The 24,454-nt window shown below is 41.9% G+C and overlaps 1 protein-coding gene across 4 annotated transcripts in view; it reads left to right on the forward strand.

Moving 5' to 3' along the window:
- The first annotated feature begins 1,364 nt into the window (after positions 1 to 1,364).
- Positions 1,365 to 24,454, forward strand: part of TXNRD1 (thioredoxin reductase 1) — a 47,890-nt gene continuing 24,800 nt past the window's right edge. Inside the window, exons 1-3 of one of the 4 annotated variants that reach the window (XM_040595634.1) lie at positions 1,365 to 1,453; positions 20,815 to 20,924; positions 23,139 to 23,261. In XM_040595634.1, coding sequence (XP_040451568.1) covers positions 1,402 to 1,453; positions 20,815 to 20,924; positions 23,139 to 23,261 — 285 coding nt within the window. In that variant the 5' untranslated portion in view covers positions 1,365 to 1,401. Of the gene's footprint in view, positions 1,454 to 8,865; positions 8,885 to 18,315; positions 18,336 to 20,651; positions 20,925 to 22,311; positions 22,352 to 23,138; positions 23,262 to 24,454 lie in introns of those variants that run through there. The other 3 variants (XM_040595633.1, XM_040595635.1, XM_040595636.1) reach the window with 3 other exon arrangements.

Below are 24,454 nucleotides of genomic sequence, written 5' to 3' on the forward strand. Positions count from 1 at the left end.
ATCTTGCTGTGCAGTTTTAAGATCTTTGGATGGTTTCTTTCGTCTCAGCCCAGAATTTCACAAGTGTAGAAAGATGAACACTGACCAGTGTGCAGGTTCTTCAGGGCACAGAGCAGTGTCCTTTTTTTTTTTGAGCAGCTAGTCAAATTTTTTAATCTCCTTGTCGGCATGGCCCTCAAATCTTTTTACTGCGCATTTTTCAAACTTGAAACAGAAGCATTAGTCTTTTCTCCTGTAGTGTTTTTGCTGGCATTTATCAGTGTTGTATTGATGGAAATACTACTTATCCACCTATTTTATGCAACATTTTTCTTTAGGATAGCATAGTGGGAACAAGTATTCACTGTTATTGATGACAGAACAGCACTCAGTGGTTAAACTTGTCAGCCAACTGAAGCCAGGGAATCCAAGCCAGCATTCTCCTTTACGTACACTTTTTCTTGTGTTCTTCCATTAGTAACAATTTCTGTCACACATTTATCATGCAGTCTTTAATCACTTTATTATTTTATCCATATGCTAAGTACATTCTCAAGCTCGATATATTTGCAGCACTAAATGTTCTATTCATACCGTATATCCTGAAAAGGTGTATTTCAACATGTCTGATCTGCATCTCTCATCTGTACAGTGTCAGTGGTGTCTTGTGTGAACCTTGATAAATCATCTAGCGTAATGCTTGTTGCTTTATTATCTAGCTGTTTATCAGTTACAGTCTCAAATTCCCTGTCATGTCATTTAGATTTTATATTCTCCAGGTTCACGTATAATTTCTCTGTCCTGTTCCTCAAGATTCTGTGTCCAATCTACCTCTCCTTTTAGATCAGCTCAAATTCTGTCTATGCAAAAAGAAAGGAAGAATGTTCAAGAGTAGGTGGAGATAACTGCAGTAAGATGTAAGAGAGCTTTGTGAGGTTGTGATCTATTTGATGAGGTTGTAATTTTGTGGCTGAAATTTTCAGTAAGGAAATCAAAATCTTCACATATCTTCTGTTCTGCTTAGTAAGTGTTAGCTAAGAAAGCTGTCAAAGGTGAGCAAGCATGTTCTTTAAACCAGAACAGATATGTCAGTCTGCTCTGAAATGTACCCTACTTGCGTTCTGGACTGTCATTTGGAAAAGTATGTGTTTGAAACAAGAAATTACAATTTTTGTAGAAATAGCACTGGGGGGGGGTATCATCTAACATTCTGCAGAGTTCTTATTACTGTGAAATTCTAAGTGTAACAGACTGGGAATAGGTCTTTTGTCAAACTATTAACTCCATGGTGCCTCAGAAATTTATATTCATTCTTAACAGCGGTCTTCCTAATGCTTGTTATCTCTCTTTTTTTTAGATTAGAGCATTTGTATTAGACAATCCTAATTAAAAGATACTTGGAAGCTGCTACAGAGCCGGGCAATGCTATGTGAAGAAAGATTGAATGCAGAAATCCAGAAGAAATTATCTACAGGTAATTAACCAAGTCACAGTAAGATGAGATCAGATGGAATTAACTGAAGTTCACCTCATTTTTACTTTTCCAAGGATGAATCGCTTTTAGTTGTGTTGAACAATTCTTCAGCTACCCAAGTGTACCTTGGTTTTAAATAGTTTTGCCCCTTTAACAGTAAAATTTCTGCTACAGTTGAAAGGAACTATGTGTTCAGGTGGCCTTCATGCTGTGTGGTCCCACAGCTCTGAAGGGGAGTCATGTGTATGGTCTGTGCTGTGACAGTACCCCTGGGAGGCAGAGCTATAATAGTAGCCAGCTTTGACAGCCACACCGTGAGGACCAGAAGATGTGTTTATTCACAGCAGAATGGTATCCAGCCAAAGAAGGGGCAATTCTGAAATTACTAATCTCATTTGGGAAGTCCAAATACCGAGGTGCAAGCTTGGATTCAATTCCCAGGTCTACAGCATGCTTCTTGTATGACCTTGGGCAAATTACTGTAAATCCAGGCCATCAGATTTCAATTGAGGTACATAAATACCTTTGAAGGCCTGAGTTTTAATCCTGCTGTGCCTCAGTTAGCCATTTTTTCAGTCAGTGGCCATATTACTTTCCTACTTTCAGCTGAACTGTGAATGGCTTAGCCACTAAGAGAACAGGCGAACGACAAGTGAAGCCATTTCCTGAAGACTTCTTGAGACTGAGCTCCAGTGTGCAACCTCTAGTAAGAGCTGAACTCATTTTTGAGCCTTTTCCTTGCCACTGCTCAACTTCACAAGAAATACAGAAATGTCATATGTTGAGACATATTCCACTAAGTAAATTTGATTAAAATTGGCCAACGTTTCCAGTTATTAGGGGAGCTAAGACAGATAGGCTGTACATTAATGCCTAAGTCTTGTTCCTTTAGATAAAAGAAAGATCAATTTATTGTTTGCACCAGTGGAACAGGTAGACAAGCAAGTAGATCCAAAGATACTGCTTGTTTACGTGTGCCAGTTAATCTCAGCAGATGAGGTTAAATGTGGCTAGCAGCAATCCCTTTGAAATGTACCTGGAGCAGAACTGACTTGTAACCAGGTAATTTATATATTAAAATGCGTCTAAAACATCAAGTATAAACATTCCACAAGAGCAACAAAGAACTTCAAAGTACATGTGCCAGATGATGGTCCATACAGAACCATTTCAAGGATTAGAAGAGATCTTGGCAGAAGCCTGTAACTTGTCCATGAATAATACAGCAACAGTTGTAGGTGAGACTGTAACAGTATCTTCTCTGCTTTGTTTTCAACAAAGAAATGCCACAGTTTTGAGATGCAATCTGACAGGAGCCTTGCTTTGCAATTGTGCCATTACAGCCTCCTGGATACAAACATTTGCATTGGTTTTGGCTCTTCCCAAAACACGGGGGAAAAAAAAATCAATGTTCATTTTATACAGAAAATTTATACAAAAAAAAATTCAGCTTTTTCAAACCTTATGGCAAGTAATACAAAGTATAAAACGAAAAGCCTAAGTAGCTCAAGTAAAATTTTTAACTTAATTTTTTGTAGCTAAATTTATGACCTATTTGCAAGTGTTGTTCATGTGGGTTTATTTGTTATCATCAGCATTCAACTGAATTCTATGGTTATGTTTTGGGTTTTCTCCTATTATCAGCTACATGTGGGAAGGAAATGTATCAGTAGTGAATGTATGGTGAAAGGTGGCTTATTTAATTCTGCTGTGCAAGAGGACAAGCAACTGCATTATGGCTAGGCAGTGAAACCCTACATCTCCCATGGGCGGGGAGGCTGGGTTCCATTACAGCTCTGTTTTGGGTACTGCAGAGGGAGCACAGGAGGCAGGTCAGATGAAGATGAGAAGTGAGGAAATGAGGACTATTGCCCAGTTCCATTTTGATTACAAAGTTAACAGTTATGAAAGCCAGGAGGCTGTTAGTGCTGACATACTGGAGTTACCGAGTAGGGGCTTTGGAGGACTACAGAACTAAGTTTTGCTTTGTATCATGAAAATTTCTTTTCATAAAGCCTATGTTCTCACATTTTGTCCACGTGGTTGAATTGCACAATGGTAGTAGATTTGATCACTTAGTTTTGCTTGGTGTGACTGGAGGAATTCAGGACTTTCCAGGACGTATCAGAGGTTTCCAGAGGCTGTGGCACTTGTCAGTATTTGTAGTTTCCTTCCTGTAGAGATGATTATATGGGATTCCAAACTGCAGTGATTGAAAGGCCTGTGTACATTACCATTGTGTCAGCCGCATCACTAAAACAAAATTGTTCTGTCAGAATCTGTTGCACTGGGTAGATCTTAACTGTGCTCTGTAACTGTCACTAAGATACTTACTGACACTGTCTCATTTGCAGTGTAGGCAGAGACATAGATTTCTTCTGTCAACTTAGCCATGAAAGCTGCAAGTCTTCTCACTTGGATTTGTCCATACTAAGGGTTAGGGATAGGCTCACTTTTTTAGAAGTGCCTGTCTTTGAAAGGATGAGTTACTATCTCGACACACCTGTCTTTCTCTGTTGGCTACCAAAGGAGCTTAGATCAAGAGCTTATGTGAAAGGTCAAACATCTAGGTGGCTGGTATAACGTAAGATGAATCCAAGCTTGCAGAAATGACTGGTGGTATTTCAATGCCATTGATTTTCAGAAAATGCAAGGACTGTGTCAGCTTTAATAATGCTAATATTTAGGTGATTTTGCATTTGGCACCAAGAATTCTGTACTTCATAAGAAGATGGCACTGTGGGCTCTCCATTTACTGAGAGAGTCTTCCTCCCAGTTCATAGATATAGAAGGAATATATAGAAATCTTTGTGGGAATAGAAATTCTAATATTATTTTAATGATCACTCTTATAATAGCCCCAGGGAGCTGGGAATCAATTATCTCAGAAACAACTAAGGGATTGGTCCCATTGATGTACCACTTCGATTATCGCAGCTCTGTTATGGGGTTCTTCAGCAGCAATAATGCACTGAATATGTTTGCTATAAAATATCTTTATCGAGACTTCAAGACAGAGTAAAACACCTTACATTTCATCTTTATAAAGAACCTTATCAGTTAATATCCTAAGTAATTACTATTTTTATTAGTCGTCCAAGTGTTTTATAGACTTTTTACACATTAATTGAATTTATCACAGCTGATCTCTTAATCTTAATGGTAGCTTATGCAGTCTATGCCTTATAGTATTCCAGTATTGAAAACAGGACACAATGTGACAGATTTTCAAGACTTTCCTTTGTTCTACTGATATTTCTAATGAAACAGGCTTTGCTGTCCTGCTTCTTAACACAGCAATTCTGAGGATCTGCACTAAATTTTCATGTAGATGGAATTAACAGACAGACAAATCCAAGGCATATTTAAATCAGTGCTTTGGTGTCAGACTGAAATAGGCTTTCAGTCTCCCAGTGACTTCAGTACGCACACTCATCTCTGACTCCAACAGGGGTTTAAGCTTGTGTCTGTATCAGGGCGATATTACGGGATCCAGGGTGTCTTTCAACTGTATGATCCCAAAGACTGCTCTCCTATGTGTGTCCTTGCTAGTGGAAAAGGACAGCATGAAGATTATTTGTGAGGAGGACAGCAGCAGAGATTGAAATGTCAAGCGTTTTCTAAACACAGAGGAAGAAAAACTCTTTCTCCCAAAGAGTCTAAATAGGGAGAGAAAGGCAAAGACTGACAAAAAAAGTCTGTAACATACAGACAAGGCATCAGGAGATCACAATACTAATAACTGGAATATACTGCATTTTTCTTCCATCCTCTTTTGACTTTCCATTGTTCTTGTCACCATATTCTGCCTATGTTTCAGTGGTCCAGCACTGTATGTGTATGTACACTTCAGTCAACTAAGGATAAATTAGAAGATAAATGGATGTACGTGGCTTTTCCTAAGCCTCGTAAAAATTGTAATTTCTAGGCAAAATTTAAATGAAAAGAGTGCAGACACTTTTTGGATCTGCCCAGAAAAATGATTTAACATAGGAAACATTGTAAGAGCAAACAAAAGACCTCTGTGGAGGAACACATAAAGAAAGTAAAGGAGTAGATAAAACTGGAGAGAGGATGATCTGGCAAGATAATAAGATTAAATCAGCCAAAAGGGAAGAGTTTTATAGGACCTTGGAGTTGGTCACAACCTGTGATTCAGGAGAAGGGCTTTACTCTTTAAAAGGCTGAGATCAGGAATGGTCTGATTAAGAGTTAAGGAACAGAAGTTATCAGAGTATACTCTGAATGGCCTAAAGGTAGTTTGTGAGGAGGTAGTAATAACTAACAAAAGAGGTGATGTGGGCCAGTAAAACTGTAGACAAAAGCAACAGATTAGGGAGGAGTGGGGTAAAGAAGGTGAAAATGGGTGCTAGTCTTTCGGTGGAGCATCAAGATTCTGTTCTGCAGTGACAGACTCTTTAGTTACAAGTGATCTTGGAGAATTCTGATTTTTGGATGCAGTGGTTTTCAAATGAAAACTATCTCAAATGTTTTTGCAAACAAAACACCTCAGATGTAGAACTTCCTCAGATGTAGAACTTCTTTTTTTTTTCCATTGCTTCAGTGGATCTTCACCACAGAAACATAAGACCTTTTTCTTTTCTTACTGAAAGGAAATGTGATTGGAACGTAACTGCAAACCAATAAGCAAAATGAAACATTATGAATGAGTAAGAGCACTCCAAGGTGCTTTTTTAAACTTGATTTTTCTCACATTGACTGAGTTGCCAGCTGGTAGTCCCCATTTAATGAAAATCTTGAGATGGGGTTTGGTGGTGTAAAGTTCCTTCCCCAAGCCTGTTCAGCAAATTATTTTAATAACTTTATTTCTGAAGCTATAGTAATCCCTGTATGCCCATAACAATTATTACCCTCATTATCATAATAACTTTTGCTATTATAGATACCTATATTGAAGACATAATTTCTAAAATCACAGTGATCATTCCCACAGTGAGTTCAGAGACTTTTTTCTACTTGGAGTCGTAAGCTTAGTTGTTTGGGTTTTTTTTATTAGAAACCCCAGCTGACACTGGAGATACCACTGCAGAGCAGAAGAGAAACAGCAACAGAAATGGGAACTTCTGAAGTCCTCTATACAAAAAAGTTGAGGACAGGGAGGCAATGCCTCTTACACCACAAGACTCAAAGTTATTATCCTGTTGTGTCTCTTCCTTTCTTTTGGTCCTTTGCTGTTGCTCATTGTTACTTTTGTGGCAGAGTACTGAGCGCCAATGTGGTTGGGGTCCTGGACTAAAAGGGTTAGTAAGATAATCACAACTCTGTAGGGGTTATAGGATAAAAAGACATGACATGCTGGTGATACAGAGCAGGGAGGAATGGCTGATACACCAGAGGCTGCACTGCCATTCAGCGAGACCTGGAGAGGCAGGAGAGTTGGGAGGAGAGGAACCTGATGGAGTTCACCAAAGGCAAGTGTAGGGTCCTGCACCTAGGGAGGAACAACCCCACGTACCAGGCTGGTGCTGACCTGCTGGGAGGCAGCTCTGCAGAGAAGGACCTGGGAGTCCTGGTGGACAGCAAGTTGCCCACGAGCCAGCCGTGTGCCCGTGTGGCCAAGGTGGCCAGTGGGACCCTGGGGTGCATCAAAGGAGCGTGGCCAGCAGGTGAGGGAGGTGATCCTGCCCCTCTGCTCTGCCCTGGTGGGGCCGCACCTGGAGTGCTGTGCCCAGTGCTGGGCTCCCCAGTTCAAGAGAGACAGGGAACTGCTGGAGAGGGTCCAGCAGAGGTAATTAGGGGACTGGAGCATCTCCCTTATGAGGAAAGGCTGAGAGGCCTGTTTAGCCTGAAGAAGACTGAGAGGGGATCTTATCAATGGCTACAAATATCTTAAGGGCGAGTGTCAAGAGCTGGGGCCAGGCTCTTCTCAGCAGCGCCCGGTGACAGGACAAGGGGCAACAGGCACGAACTGCAGCACAGGAAGTTCAATCTGAATGTGAGGAAAACTTCCTTACTTCGAGGGAGTTAGAGCACTGGGACAGGCTGCCCGGAGAGGCTGTGCAGTCTCCTTCTCTGGAGACATTCAAAATCCACCTGGTCACGACTCTGTGCAACCTGCTGTAGGTGAACCTGCTTTAGCAGGGGCTGGGACTAGATCTTCAGAGGTCCCTTCCAATCCTGTCTGTTCTGTGATTCTGTGACATTTACATTTTACACTGGGGGACACTTATCATGAGTGACTTCTGCAGGACCACAGAGCAACCCAATGGTCATGTGAAGAACTGGATTAAGAGCTCCCGCATCTATAGGACGCACTTTGTTGCTGTGCATTAGCGTTACAGCACATTCATGCTCACTCCACATACAGCCTGGCAGTCAATCTGTGCAACTAAAAAGAAGATCCATCCACCAAAACCGTCAACGATTGGCTCGGTGTCCTTTTAAAACCTTTCAAACAAATGTCTGCGTTTGTTGTGAGAATACGGATCGGATAAATTGCTGCATTTGGTGTAACAAGTCACATGCTTCCACATAAAGAGTAAAGAAAGCTCAAATTGGAGGTGACAGTAACAGCAGTCACTTGTGTGCAGGTCTGTTGGTGGTTTGTAGGGTCATGGCTTTCATCTTGCCCTGTCTGTCTCCTTGATTTATGCCAGAACTCCTTCTTGGCAGGCACCCCTTCTGTCACAGGGTCAGGTGAAGCCACCATTATGGGGCCACGACCTGTGCAGGCGGTAAGATAATGATGACAAGCCACGTCCGGGGCCCGGAGGGGCGCAGTGTGATGAGCCCCATCAGACTTTCAGCCTCACAATTAATCTCTCAGCGGGTCTTGGTCTTCTTTATATAGGGAGATTCCATAGTATGAGCCATGAACTGTGCGAGAAACGTATTTCTCAAGCACCTCCTGAACGCTTTTCTAACGCCAGCACCCCCGGATGGCGGCCGGCGGGCCCGCTCGGCGGTGGGAGCCGGCAGCGACCCTCCCCCGGCCGCGCCGCGGCCCCGCCGGGGTCCAGGCCCCCGCCCTCGACGGGAAGCGGCCCCGCAGGCAGCACCCGGCGGCCGCAGCCCCTCGGCCCGGACCGCGCCGCCCCCGCCGCTGCGCGCCCCGCGGAAGAAGCGAGAGCAAGGCGGGCAGAGCCGCGGCCCGGCCCTCGCCCGCTCCCACCCGCCGTGCCAGGCCGCCCCCCGCCCGGCCGCCCGGGCCCAGCGCGGCGCCGGGTCCGCCAGGGGTCGCGCCAGCCCCGGGCCGGGTCCGCGCCCGCGTCTGTCGCCATCGCGACCGAGCCGGGCGTTGGGGGCGGGGCGGCCGCGAGCGCGAGGGGGGCGCCGCCGGGGCGGGGGGGGCAGCGCGGCCGCGGGGGCTGCGGGGCTGCGCGCTGAGCCGCGCCATGGGTAGCGCCCCGCGGAAGAGCAAAGCGGTGCGGCAGGCGCCCGGCGGCGGCCCAGAGCGGCGGCGGCCGGCAGGTAGGTGGCCGGCGGCCCGGCACCTGCGTGGTGGCCCCGCACCTGCGTGGTGGCCCCGCACCTGCGTGGTGGCCCCGAGCGCCGGGGAGGTGGGCTCTGAGTGCGGTGGGGCGGGAGGGCGGTCGAGGGAAATACAGGGTCTGTAGCGACGGGACATGGGAAAATGGTTTCACACTGAAGGAGGACAGAGTTAGCTTAGGTATTCGGAAGAAATGCTTTACTGTGAGGGTGGCAAGGCACCGGAACAGGTTTCCCAGAGAAGCTGTGGATGCCCCATCCCTGGAAGTGTTCAAGGCCAGGTTTGATGGGGCTTGGAGCAACCTGGTTGAGTGGAAGGTGTCCCTGCCCGTGGCAGGGGAATTGGAACTAGGTGATCTTTAAGGTCCCTTCCAGCCCGAACCATTCCGTGATTCCATGAAAATGACTTTGGTTTCCTGGTAAAACACCCAGGATATCAGAGCAGGGTGCAGCTGCTGGCCGGGCACCTTCAGGTGGGTCTTCTGGGTATGGGAGTACCGAGCACCTGCTGCAGAACAACTTTATCGTGCCTTCAGCTGGTGTGACCACAGATCTGACCGTGTCTTGTTAGTTATGTGTTCCCAAACACAGCCTCTGATGCTCGGCTTTTCTCCCGACTGACTGAGGCCAGCACAGGTGGCAGCGGGGCTGGGCAGGGCTGTCTGCATCCCCTCGCTCCTGGGAGCCAGGGGAGATGCGGGACCCTGGCCCTGTGGGCAGTGGTGTGGGGAGCAGGTCCCTGGGGCGCAAGCTGCTGCCTGAAGGGAGGCTGCGGCTTAGCGTGAGCTCAGCAGGGAGAAAGATCTGGAGTTCGATGGGAGCTGCATGGCCCTCTGGTCCATGGAAGTAATTTCTGTTTACCAGGGTTCTGGTATGTTGCTGCAACAGCAGCGGGGAAAGGTGCATTTCGGCTGTCTGCTCTGTACCTCTCTGGGGTCAGGACTTCGGTCTCTGGTGCTCCTTGGATATAGTGCTAACTGTGCTCTCACCAGACCTATAAAACCAGACAAAAAAGGAGAAATAATGATCTTGAAGTGATGAATGCCTGAAAATTAACCTATGCTTACATCTGGCGCTGTACAGTGGTTCTGCATAAATCAGAAAGTGCTCTTAGGATGTAGTATTTCATTGAACATTACTACTGAAGGAGTGTTTTCAGCTTTACCAAATCCTTGGGAAAGGGGTCTATTTGTAAAGATATTTTTATGTGTGCAATAATTTGAGAACATTGACGCTAAAACCCCTTGGTAGCTTTACGGTATTATACAATAGTTTGTCTTACGCAGAATGGAAATTGTCAGAGGCTTGGCAAACGAAGAATAAAGATGCCTATGCAGTAAGAATTTACGCAAGGTGGGAGCACAGCAGGAGTTAGCAAGTACGAAGATGAGGTTTCTAAGAGTTAAAACTAATGAAATAAGCTTATTGTTATGGCTCCATATTGCTTAGTATCTTTCAGTTACACCAACATAAAATCCTCTAGCCTGAGTCAAAATCCTGACATTGGAAGCATGCAATGTTCCTTGACCCTAACAGGAAACTCTGGGGAAAAAAGAAAACTCAAACCACTGTCAAGAGAGTCCAGTTGCCCTTGTACTTTCAGGGCAGTGCAGTGCCCTGAGACCAGTTAGGGTTAACTCACAGCATTTCCATTACCTAATGCTGCCACAAACCACGTTATAATTTCAAAATACCTGATACAGCTTTAAATCAGATGCACTAAAAGCTAGGCTGGTGTGGTAGCAGAGTGTGGGGCAGAGTAAACTGCTATGGGGTTATGCCCCCAAACCTCATTCCTCTGGACAATGATGTGTCTGCTGACACAAACTCAGAAGTGAAGCCTGCATCTTAACGAGCTTTTTCAGCCTTGTGAAGCTGACTCATTTAGGCTAAATGACTTAAACTGAAGCCCAAACAGTAAGTTCTTTATATGTTCTGCTGTATCTTTGGTTTTTCAGTTTAAGACATTACTATTCCCTGCTGCGCATTTGACAACTCTGGCAGCATCTTAAAGTAATTCTACAGGAAAGTGGGTTGAAACTGTGACATTAAGATTTGTATTTCAGCTTCTAGGCAGTTTTGCTTCTGGGATGGTCGCATACCAGTGGATTATTACCTGAAACTCAGCGTCCATTTCCTGAAGGAGCAAGTCAAAGTTTTTAATACCCATTAGGGACAAGAGATAAGGGGAGTTACAGGTGCTGTTGAAGAGGTTAAATAGAAGATTAAAACAAATAATTACAGAAATGTAAATAGAGACAGATAACTTACTTTAAAACTGAAACGTAATGCAAATAAGCTGATTACTCGTTGTTTAACTGACTCTTAAAGCAGGAACAATCTTCAATTAACCCCTTTCTATAGGTAGTCATACTGGGCAGTAGGGCTTTTTAAATATCAACATACGTCTCTTGGACAAGTCAGATTTAAACTTACGTGTGTCGTAGGAGGAAGAAATTGGGCCATTCCTAGCTGCAAGATTTTCTTAATTACTCTCTGGATCTATTCCCACCGTTGCATGATTTTGTCAATGGGAATAATAAATTCAGAGTTAATTTGCTGTAAGATCTAAGGGTGTTTAAAAAAGCAAACAGTAGCAAGCTGGCAATGAGCAAAACTGGCAAGGAGTATGGTGGCTAGAACAGGAAAAAGTAAAAATGGTAAGATAAAGTGATTATGTATATTTCATGTTACATAGCTATTAAATACATTCTTTTGTCCTTAGCTTCTGCTTTCAAAAAGGTTATCCTATAATCTTCAAATAGCATTCCATTTACTTCAACAGTTGCATTTTGCATGTGCAATATTTATGACATTTTTGGGTGGTAAAGGTATGAAAATTGGAAATAACTTAGAAGATAATGCTTTTCCTGATTTTTTTCGTTAATTTTGCTCTGCATTGCTTTAGTTTTCTATCTTATAAACATGCATTTTCCTGCAGAAAGGATTAATGAGAAAAATCAAAGCAATACAATAAGGGGCTAAACTAGCACATCTCAGAATTAAGATAGCCTAGGTTGCAGATTTTTCTTTATAAAACATAATTTTTTTTCTGTGGGAAAAATACCTTGCTATTGCCTCAGGTGCTGCTTTTTTTCCCCAGATCCTCATGCTAGTTGAATTTTATGGGCAACTGTGTTTTCAGTTAGGTTTGACTTTCATGTAAATTGAAGTTGCTTGGCTCCTTTCAGGACTGGGCATTGCGGACATAGCACATGCTCACTGGTGGACCTGGAAAGTTGTAGCAGACTTGTGATGCCAAAACGGCACAGACTAACTGCTCAGAGACTAATTTTGTCTTTAAGCAGCAAAAGTATTTATTTTGTGCAATGTTGGGGAGCTAACTGATTCGCACCAGACAAAGTAGCTCTGAAGTTTTCAGTGAAAAGTTAGGTATTTTATACAGTTTTTGTGAGAGATTACAACATCTTTACATACATATTAATTTGATTTTGACACCCAATCATTCCATTCATAGTAGGTGGGTTCTAGGTGGAATAAACCTTTCAATTTTCTTTGTTCAACGATTTCCTGACTTATGGTCTCCTTCTCTCCTTCAGGTGCCCACCTTATCTTTTCTAATTATTCAGAGCACATTCCTTTAACATTGCCAGTGGTACATTCCTTTAACTTCGTCAATGGAACCTTGTCTTATTCAGAGTACTTTTCTTATTATTCAGAGTACATTCCTTTCTCAACACAAACAGAGCATCACCCAGAGCATTGTACCAAGCTCATCCTGACCAATCTTTTTAAGATCTTGTTCTGTTTCACTTGAAATGAAATTTGGGTTGGGTTCTACAAGGTGAATTAACAAAGTATTGTTAAAAACATTGCTTCTCACTTTTAGTGCTGATATGAGAGCCTCTGAATATAGTAGCATAACTGAGACAGTAACAGGGGATCCACTTCGTTGGTCCTGCTGCGGTGCTGGAGTACAAACACGGATGGTGATTAAGTTGCATTGACATTTATGTGTGGTGAGTGTCTTGAGTAATGAGGCCCCAAATACTTTTATTTTTGCAGTATTTCCTGCAGATGTCTTGACCATATAATTTACACGTGAACTGCTCAGGTGTAACAATAACAGATGTGTCATAGCAGTCTTGTGGAGAAGCGTAGAGTGGACTTGTCTCCTGGAGGTGGCGTCAGGGTTTCCCGTATTCTTTCTGTACCTCTGTTAACAGTTAGGCCATCCCCTTGATTTCTGTTGTGAACGAGAACAGTGCTTGGTCCTCGCAGTGTGTGGTAGTGGTCCCCTTTTTAGTCCATTGTTATGATTTCTCTATTTTTAAGTCTTCCTTGGAGATAAACTTCATTGCTTGTTCTTGTCTCAGGGTTGTTCCTCCATTAAGCCCACCTTGGATATCCTTTGGTACGGTGTCTTGCTATTGTTTTGGTTGTGTTTGTAGATAACAACCCAAATACCAGGTAAAATTGTGCACTGAAGTTTATGCAGTATACTGGATTGGTAACTTACCCTCCTTTTTCCACTGGTTTGAAGTGAGTGCACTTTGCCACTGCTGTCTCCTGAGAAAATTTTATATTTGATTCCTCCTCTGTTTTTGATATCTGGTTTTTGATACTTGCCTGTTGTAATGCAGCTGTAGCGTTGTGATTCATGTATTTCCTGTGAAATTCTTTTCCAGTGCTTGTTCATGTTTTTCTCATTCAGATTTTTCAGTAACTGCCTTTTCTGAATGTGCTGTCACATTATAGGTCTTCCTCACAAAGCCATCCTCTAACTTGCCAAGCTATATTTGACACCACCTCTTTTTCCTCATCTTCAATTTGGTTTTACCTTTTATTTTACTTCCATAAAGCTCACAGCTGTTGTTTTACTTAGCATACTGCCTCTTCTATATTTAGTCTTTGTGCCTTGTACTGTTGAGTATGTAGTTGGACTAATTTCTGGTAAACCCTGTGGAAATGTGTGACCTCCTGTAATTTTTGGCTGTTACTGTGCTATCTGCCACAGCACTTTTATTTGCATAAAAGAGATACAAAGGTGAAAGGAGGAGGTAAGTAAAGCATGCAAATGCTACTATTTCCATAGAAAGTAATAGTAACTTAGTCTAGCTTAGTCTTAGCTTTTCTTAGGAATCTGCTAATGAAATGTTTTTATGTAGTGAACTGAGATATCATCTCATTTAATCTTCTAGCAAACTTGCCAGTTTTACTTGTTGAGTGAGCTGCTTGGTTAAGAAGGTGTTTGGTACAGCCACCCCTCCTGTGTCCTTGCATTGCATCCCCGATGTGATGGGAAGGAAACTTGTTAACTTCCTTAACTCCTCCACTGTTTGCACAGCCTGACACAAAGCAGGCTTGTCTCTGTAATTGCAGTTTACAAAAGTGTAATGTATTTACTGTTTTCACCCATCTTTCACAACTGTTTCCAGCTAGACCTTTGTCAGAACCTGTATGCATCAGATTAGTTTGTTGTATCACTTAGGTGGCAAGACAGTTTGGAGGGCAGTGACCTGTTTGGCTATCCTGCTTCATTCATCTCGTAGAAATGCTGCCATTGTTTGCTGGGCTGCTACAAGCAGGATTAAATTGTTCTACCCAAGTTGGTTTGTTTTTCAGAGACAAGAAACTTTGATCACTCTGGACTAAAGTAAGTGTTCCCACTTCCTTTAAAAAAGCCCTGCTCGGGCTTCTGAGACAAGTATCCAAATATTTCCCACAGTGCATACCTGCCTTACACTTCACATACATTCTGGGAGATTGCCTGCAAAAAGCTTGTTGTCCTTTAACCATGTCCACTTTTAATACTGGCTTGTTTGACAAAAAATCTATATGAGCTGCTTTCTACCATCATTATTATTTTTTTTTATGTTCTCTGTGACTCATGCAACTCTGGTTACAACGAGGTGTGTGGGAATGAATAAACAGCTTTAGCTGTGGTAGAGACGATAAAGGCATGGCCGATGGCAGTAGGGGCTAATGAATGGCACCAGCACCAGCAGATCCTGTTCCAGTCCTGCTGAGTACTGTTTCACCTCTCTGTGCCTCAGGTGCCACACTTCTTCAAGTGTGGCTGGTAATACTTCCTCCTCTTGTCAGAGAGCTGTTTATTTAACGACCAGGGAAAAAAAAAAAAAAAAAGGTAGCGTGAGAGTATTAATCACAGTTTGTGGGAGCCACAAGTTTGTGTTGGCTGTAGGAATTTCAAGAAAAAAAAAATAAGAAAGCTCAGTTTTTTCAGGTCATCCCAAATGAAGCATGGGCCAATATGGATGGCACTGTGAGGATGACACCTACCAGAAATCAGCTTCCTTTGTTTTGATTTGCATTATACAAAGAATTGTACCAATATGGGTAAATACAAAAGCAGCAGTGACTTATGAAGGGAATAGATAAAAATCCATGTTAAAATTACCAGTTATTGTAAGACGATGTTTTCCATAAAGATGGCATATAAACTTTTTATATAAGATGTTACAGCTTTTAGTACAGTTCCAGGGGCAGGGAAGCATTACATTAAGCTTTTCATAACCTAGTGTCCTGGTTTCAGCTGCGATAGAGTTAATAGTAGCTGGTGCATTGCTGTGTTTTGGAATTGGTGTGAGAACAATGTTGATAGAACACTGATGTTTTTAGTTAATTTAGTTCATAGTGAAATAAAATGGAAGATGGAAGTGGTCAAAGATACCTAATTAATTTATCATTACCTGCCTTTTTACTGAGGAAGAGATAATCTGAAGTTTAACTGTGTTTAATTTATTCATCTTGTTCTCTTTAAGCCAGTAGGGTTTGTATTTCAGATGCTCTAGAAATACTTGAGGTCAGCATGTGATGTTATGCTCAAAGAAAATGTCCCTATTAATGCTAATTAGAGCAACCTGGCTAATTCTTTTATGGTTTACTGTAAACAATTACATAAGGAAAGAGTAATGGCTGAAGACTTTTTAGGGCAAGTGTCAGCTGTCTGATACTGCTAAGGACTTTGGTGGTGAGAACACTACCAGGAAAGTCTGTGAGAAGGCCTGGGTCTTGTTGGAGTGGGGTTTCAAGTTCCATAATTATTATGGCAGAAACACGTCTTGTAGGACTCTTCATAACAAGCCAAGGAGTACAGTGATGTTCCTGTTGAAATCAGTAAAAGTACTTTTTTGTGTTATGGTTGGACTTTTGTGGTAGCTGCATGGATAAGTAGAAAAGCAAAAGGAAAAAAAAATAATGCCTGGAAGTAGGAATTACTTGTTTTGCTAGGAACTAGGAACTGAAGCCAGTTTCAGAACCCCTTTTGCAGACTATCGGGTTGTGACAGGCTATATGAGCTTGAGTGCCTGGCTGTGTAGGGGCTGAGAAGGAGGTATGTTAGTGTTGAGCTTCTTGCTCTACATCAGCAACTTTTCTCATTCTTGGTGCAACAGGGGTTGATTGCAGCCCTCAAAACACAGTACTGACCCATCTGGAGTGAAAAGTAGATTGGAGGATGTTGCCGAGTCAGTCCTCAGATGTTTAATAGAAAATTGAGCTGAAAGGGGTGTATTTTGTCACTTAAGGCCTTTGTTTGGGTGGGAGCTTTTCCATTGGGTATAGAGAGCTTTGAATCAGGCCCTTAGATAGATGTCACTTGGGAGTTTGTCTTTCATTTGATCTGGCATTTGTCATTCCTCCATCAGTATTTTGTCTTTGGCTTGTCTTTGTTCTGTAATTTCTGCCCTATTATGTAGAGGTTAGATGAAAAGTTCTGGGTAGGTTTTTATTGTCCTTTGAGAAAACAGCACTGTGAAGCTTTCTGTCATTTTCTACCTTTTTCATATGTTAACTGCGTTTGATTTGCTGAGGTTTTTCTCCTCTATCTTAACACTTCAGTTGAAAACTTCCTAGGAGAAAATCTGTATCCACATGTTTTGCCATGTATTAAAATGGTTTTAGATGCCTTTTATATTCAAATGGTTGGGGTTTTCATGCAGGGGATAGGTGTTTCAGAGTAACACTGCGGACTACAGCCCATGACTGTTAACAGAAACTGTGCCAAAGTGGAGTCCCCTGGTTTCTGTTTCGGTACCCTGTTTCAACTAAGTGCAAAGCTGTCATTCAACATTCTGTCTTGATGTTGATCCCATTCAAGCTATGCTTTATTTAAGTGGAAGGAGTCTTAAGCTCTTAGATAAGGAAAGCAGATTAAGAATACAGTGAAAACTAAAGAACTTGGCAGCAGCACACTGAATAAATATAAGCAATAACATAGTTCAGAAAACTTCCGATTTCTCAGGCATGTACTTTTACTCTTTTACTTGTCAGTCTTCAAGCTTGGTGGGTTTTGAATTTGAGAGCGAGTGTCATGGTTTAACCCCAGTCGGCAGCTGAGCACCACACAGCTGCTCCCTGCCCCCGGTAGGATGAGGGGGAGAATCAGAAGGGTAGAAGTGAGAAAACTTGTGGGTTGAGATAAAGACAGTTTAATAGGTAAAGCAAAAGCTGTGCGTACCAGCAAAGCCCCAGGTTTCCGTTCCTTCACAGTTTTGTCAGTTCAGCTGAGCGCAAGGCAGCCACTCAGCATGGATCTGTGGCACGATCCAGACTGGAGGCATGTATTTTAAAGGCTTGGGTATTTTCACTTGTTGTGATCTGGATGATATAATGGCTCTCTTACCATCATTTCCAAATGTCTGAGTTTACACAATGGAGGAGGTAGTGACCTGTGTTGAAAGTTCACTTTTGCTCAGAAATGAGCAAATCTAGGAGGAGGAAAAGCTGAACATTTCTCCACCTAAAAAGCTCACTTGAGCGTAAGGTTCATTGTCATATGAAATAGCCTGTATGTCTCAGATGCCTGAAGATAAGGCTGTAAAGCAAGTTACATGCTCGTTCATAAATGTTACAAGATCAGAGGCGTCTTCTGAACTACCGGAGTAGAGGCAGCTATTTCTTAATTACATTGTCAAAAATGTGAAGTTCGTTCTTGTTGGTAATGTCCTCTTGTGTGATACAGAAAATCTAGGTCAATCAGCGAAGACCTTTGCCTTGAAGCACCGCTTACAGACCTTCATGCCAAGCAGCTGAAGGGCCGGTGCTTTCTGTGGGTCACCACCTCCTGCCTTGGCAGCCCTTTGGATCCCTGGTTGGATGCTTTTGCAGAGTAAGGCGATTCTTATCCTGGAGCAGTTTTGTTTATGAAGCTGGTCCAGGCTGTTATGTTGGGCTGGTTGTGTTCCTGCCTGGTCAAGGCCTTCTGCAACTAGTTGTGCCTTTTTTTACCCCCGCCAGAAGTTACACAACCAACAAACAAAAGTTCAGAGGCCTCAGTTCCAGGGAGGACTTTGGTTTGTGAGGACGTTTGCTCACAATAAGGAAGTATATTGATTAAAAATACCATAGTTGTGTCACTGTTTTTTTGCTTGTGGGGTTTGTTTTTCTCCTTCCCTGCTCAAGAAGTGGCAGTGAGGCTTGGTGTAGTCTGCTTCCGAAATGGATTCAGGTAAAAGCTAAAAAGGTGGGGGTTTCTTGCTAGTTTAACAAGGTGCTGAGCAAAATGGTGGTTTTGCTGGTACCAGTGAGAGAAGCGTTCCTGTCTCCTCTTCCTCCTTGCTGGTCTGTATGATTATGCCTTCTGCCTGGCACCAGCCGTGGTGCTCATGGGACCGTTCCCTGAGATGGCTGAGCTTGTTAGGTTGGTGGGTAACTGTCCACATCTTTTCTGCTCCTGGGTTAGTTTTCCCTAGGTTAGTGAGTTGATTCAGCTCGTGTAAGGTCTGTTGGTTGCCAGGGCTGGTGCCAGCTATGCAGACAGCAAGAAGAAGAAAACCAGTGCAGTGGAAGAGAGTACACTTGTCCCGTTTGGACAGTCATGGTTTTTTAGATTAGTTCACCACACATCAAGGAGCACTTGGCAGGTCACAGGGGAGGTAGCACTCAACAGGCACCATCCTGACAAAAGCCAAAGATGGTGGTAGTGCTGGGTTGGAGCCTCACGGGATCTTCCTGCAGTGGCTGGTGAGTTGCTACAGACTTGCTGAAGTAACACTGATGCTTACAGGCAGAGGCTCATCCTCACTGCTACGTCTCTGAGAATTATCTAGAGCAGCTCCATGGTCCAGGTTCTCCCTTAGCAGTCTCAGTCTGCAAAAAGGTTATCTGCTGGTTGATTTCTGGAAAGTATCAATTCACCAGGACCGTGGGTTACTGTAATTGCCGTTAATGAATGGAATTTTATGGAGAGCAAACACGTGACACGCAGAGCACTTTCTGCTTTGTCATCCTGCCTGTGGCAGGTTGCCCAAACCAAGGAGGGAGAGGCCCCTGGCAGCAGCCGCCTGCGTGCTGCCTCTTTCAAGTCTCTGCCAGAGGTTACCGTTGCCTTTAGGTTTTCAGGCTATTGCTAAAGCTAGGCACCTCTAGCACAGATCTACCTGAAAATAATTAGAGATGTTTATAGAAATGCCTGTGTTGTCTAACGACTAGATTTTTATCTCATTGAAGGTATGGTTTTAGGTGAACATTCCTGAGGTTGTTCAAACTTGTTATAGGAATAAAATGTAAGCCTTCAGCTTCTTCAGGTACATGCAGGGCTGTAGCTTTGATAATATATTGAAGAAAAAAATTCTCTTGTATTAAGATCGTGACCAGTATTCAAAACCTGTGGTTTTGCTTTTCTTTTTTCACATGCATGTGTATATATACAGGTTAATTCCTGCCTTCCTTCCCCAAGCTAGAATAGGCTCAGTATTATCCATCACTAATACTACTATTAACTGTGGTGTAACAATTCTGATCTTTAAACCCCTTTACCAACTTCAGAAAAGTAATCTTCCCAATATCCTTGTGAAACAAAGGAATTTTATCACAAAGTTTCAGAGAAAAAAATCAGAGATGGCAAGATTACAAACCAATTTTCAATGACTGCCTTTTTGCATTTGTGTATGTGTGTGTGTGATTGCTCTTCAGGGTTGTGGCCTCATCGCCCAAGGAATGTATACGCATTCAGTATGGCTGTTTGTCTAAGTATGTGCATGTGTCAGAGTTTGCTAATTAATGCTGGATGTGCAGTACAAAGTATGTGTGTGATTAAGTACAAACGAGTGTGTACTGACCCATTTATTGGAAATTAAGCTTAACATAACTCAGAGTTATGTGGAGGAAGGCAGAGCTGATAATGAATTCCAATTGAGTATTAGCTTTTCTTATTTTTTCTTTTTCCATGCCACATCAAATAAAGTATCACCATGTAAAAAGATGTTAATTTTTCCTTTCCACTAATAAGCTTAACCTTTTCTATTGGAGATGACTAATTATATATATATATATACACACATATATATACATATATATATATATATATACATATATATATGACCAGTGGGGAAACAGATCTTTTCCAGACTTTTGAATACATTTCTTTAGAGGATTTCATAGTATGAGCAATACCACATGGTAGAAATTATTTGGGGGGAGATTTTCTTGGAAAAACCAATTATATTGATAAATTTAACTGAAAGAAGTCTCCAGGGAACTAACTGCAGGAGAAAAATGAAAATATTAATTCAGTTACAAAAGTACGAGACTGAAAAAAATGACAGCACATCAGCATAAGAAAATCACCTACTGGGCAAGAAAGTTAGAAGTCTTAATTTTCCTTTAAGACTGAAGTTTCAGGCTTAGCCACATCAAATCTTATTTCCTTACTTTGTTCCAAGCATATTGCTAGATTGGCAAAAAGTACTGAAATCCCAGCCAACTCTTGTACGGGATTTTATTAAAGAGGAGAATATAGCAAGTCATCCTAACGTTGCAGATGACTCACCAGTCGCCTCAGGAAGGCTCCCCTGAGACAGGCATGCTGCTGATGAGGAAGCGATGAAGCCGCCAGGCCACTCCCCCAGACAATTTCGCTTGAGGACTGCAGCCTTCATAAAGGACGTCTCTCCAGATACTACGTTATTTTATTCTTTATTTCACAGAGGGACCACAGAAGCAGGAAGAAGGGCAGTGCGAAGTAACAGCAGAAACTTCACCGACAGTTGTTTTTGTACAGGAGAAGCAAATAGGAGATCATGAAAAAACTTTAAAGGTAGGGGAGAGATATGTTTTAAAGTCTATAATTCAGTTTTGACATTTGACATGAGAATGTAGGCTTTCTTTTAAAAAATTGTAGCTCTTGGGAGAAGAATGGAGGAGGAGATCTGTTCTCAGGGTGGGATCATGGTCATGAATAAGTTCCCTTGGTAAATGGGTTGCAGAGCTTGTGAAGATCCTGGCCACTTTGGAGCATGGTTCTAGGAGGTGGTTTCAGAGGGGAAAGTTGTGATCTGCTTTGTCTGATCTAAACTTTTAATATGTTTTCATGAAGGATGGTTATGGAGAACTAATGAAAAATGAATCAAACGCTAGGGAGTAAAAGCCAAAGTGTCTTAATGCATGTGAAAACATAGAGCATTTTTTTTTTTAAGAAAAAAAGAGTAGTGTGATATAAGTAGTGATCTAAGCAAATATCATGAGTAAGTATTGCGGTTTCTTTATATGCATCATACAGACACCGTTCTTGGTAGCTGGGTCTGATGACTGTGTGGGAGTTAGCCTGCCCTTAAGCTTCACACCATCCTGTTGCCACTGAGCAAACAAGAAGGTGTGCTTTGGAAGTATGGCATGCTTTCTCCAATTTGATATCCCTAAATACAAATGAAGTGCATATGTATATCATAAGACAAAATATGCTCCTTTTTCACTGTTACTGTGATTACAGTAGGAAGTTTAAGCCTGGCCAATGGCTGTGTTAGAAAAACAGAAAAAAGGGGAACCAAGTGCAAAGTAGATTCAGTGGTAGGGGTATGTACTGGGGTGGCAGAGCAGGAGGAGAAGAGGAAGGAAGATGAGATATTTTTGGATGTCTTCACAACAGCCACAGGTGGTTTCTAGGTTTTGTTTCTACTATTAGCATGCTACCCAGGATTATGAAATAGTATTAAAATGTAACTTTGTACAGACATATGCACAGTCTGAATTTCTGCTGACATTGCTGTGTAATTGGCTGAAGGTATAGAGGTCTCTTGGTGGTGGTATGGTTGTTTTGGTAGCAGTCTCTAGGGTAGACACAGTTATACATACAGAGAGAGGGAATATTCTGGCCTCAGAGGAAGGCAACAGTAGAATGGGTTAAGCACAAAGGACAGCTTAGTGCAAAACAAAATTAAGATGAAAAGAGAAGGGAAACTTCTTTTGTTCTTTTTCTTTCCTTTTATTTGCCTTGACTATTCCCATAGTACTGTTTCAAGTCCTACCTAGTTAGCCAGATAGAAGCACTTGAATAAAAGTGAGCAAATTTGTAAAGTGCCTGAGTATGGGTTTATTTACTTTTTTGGTCTTAAAAATTTTGTCATTACTTTAGTTGATACTCGCTGATATACATCAGCTGAGGAATCTGATTTTTACTCACTGTAGATCTTGTCCTGTGGTTTCAGGGGCACTGAGAATTTCGCCAGCAACTCCAGAGGCTTGAAGGTCTGAAGCCCTGATAAATTGGAGCTTTGCAAATTAAGTACAAAGGATCATTTTAGGAAGAGTATATGAAGACAATGCAGTGTTCTTTATGGCATGCAGCTGTCAAAATGCATTTTAGGACTTAGAGGTCATTTTCCTGTGGTAGTAGTTATCTGATTAAAAAAACCCTCAAAATTCTTGTGTGAAAGTGTAGTGATCACACTTGATCCATTTAACACCAAAGTTAGCTAGATTGCTAAACCAAAGCAATAATATACACAGGCATGTTACAAAGCTGTAGTTTTCAGAAATTGTTTTCTTCCAGTTCTGTTCATTCAGTTGGTAAGGCTGGTAATTGCAGATTATTACGATGTTGTTTATGATTGTTATATTTTCATACTAATACATGCAGGAGGAGGGGAAAAACACTAATTAGGAAAGTCTAGGGCAGATGAAAAGAATAAAATAAATTAATGGAATGCCTGTGTCATTAAGTGTGTATCTCATCCTGGAGTACAGAGTATGAGGAATCACTGGAGTTGCATTGATGTTGAAAACTAAGCTCTGCAAGAAAACCCAGGGCTCCAACAAACAAGAAAATTCATAGCTCAGTATCTAATATGTACCGAGCTATTCAAGGACGGATTAAGAAGATGAAATTTTTAGAAGTTAATTAAAATCAGAGCTTAGAAAATTCAGATGCACTTATGTTCCCTTGTCACAATATTTGCTGCTGAAAATACTAATTGTTGAGCACTGTGGGGAGTGTTTTCAGTGTTCCCTAATCCTTCTTGTTTTCTCTGTTCAGGCACATAAGGAAGGCAAGCCTCAGAAACTGTTGGAAATGAACGGGTATACGCTGGTGCCACATTCCTATGACTATGATCTCATTGTCATTGGTGGGGGCTCAGGTGGTCTGGCAGCTGCCAAGGTATGAGAGAGAAAATACAGATTTATACTTCCCTTGTAAGTAGGTGGGTGACATCCTCAGTGTCTTGCATCTGGGTATCTTTAATGCTGTAGGGGCATAACATTTCTGTCTGATCATTGGGATTTCTTTTGAGGTTAGTCCCAGTTATACAATATTCTTTTCCTCATGTTCTGAAAAAGAAAAATATAAAAATGTCATGGTATACTACTTAATAGAATGAAACTTGGTCCCCACTAATGAAAGCGGTGCTGTTGGAGACAGCAGGTAGATAGCTCAACAGTGTTTATTAATTAAAATTGAACTCAAAATTGAAAAAGCTTTTAAAACTATTCAAAATTAACATCAGTAGGTTTCTAATTTTATCTAAAAGTAATATCTGTTCAGAAATAGTTGTGTATGTTGTTTTAATTCTTGACAATGGGGGAGTTTTTGTGATTTGTGAGTTCATATAGTTGGATAAGTGAAGGGTTAGGATCTCACGCTTCATTTCTAGGGTCTGGTGCTTCCTGCCTGTAGCCAGATAATTTATAATTTTTGGTTAGGGCATTGCTTTTGGAATTAATTAAAAGAACCACAGTGCTGGAGAATGTACCAGCTCTTAGAGTTGTCATTATCCCAAATATTTGAAATTTGCTGAAATTTAATGTAAATTAGTAACTCTCCTTTAGTTCAGTAGTTAGGGAGATTTTGCTGCTTCTTGCTATGGCAGAATGAACTATTTAGAAGTGACTTGGGCATTCCTAGAAATAAAACTTGTTTCGTTGCTCAAGACCTGCAGCTGGATTATTCCTCCAGACAGGAGGCATTTCTTTTGTTCTCAAGAAGTGAAGGAGGTTATTGAGGAGTGAAAGAAAATTAAGAGAAAGTATTTCACTGTAGCACTGGGTTCACACTAAACCTTGGTCCCTTAGAAGAACTTCTGTTATAATGGAAGAGTGCAGTGCTGAGTAATGGATTATAATATCCTGTACACCCATGATCTGTTTTGGCAGTTTACTGCTTTTCCATCCATAAAGGCATTATTACCATGGCATAAGATGGAAGGTAAGCTCTACAAAAATTCTGAGGGCCCACAAAGAGAAGCCGACACTGGTTTTCAGAGGGTGGGGATATTTTAGGACAGAAGACAGAAACAAGAGTAAAAGGGAGTTTGCAAGTAATGCAAAACCAGTTTGAAGTAATAAAAAGTAATC

This window comes from Falco naumanni, chromosome 5 (genome assembly GCF_017639655.2).
Source record: "Falco naumanni isolate bFalNau1 chromosome 5, bFalNau1.pat, whole genome shotgun sequence".
NCBI lineage: Eukaryota > Metazoa > Chordata > Aves > Falconiformes > Falconidae > Falco > Falco naumanni.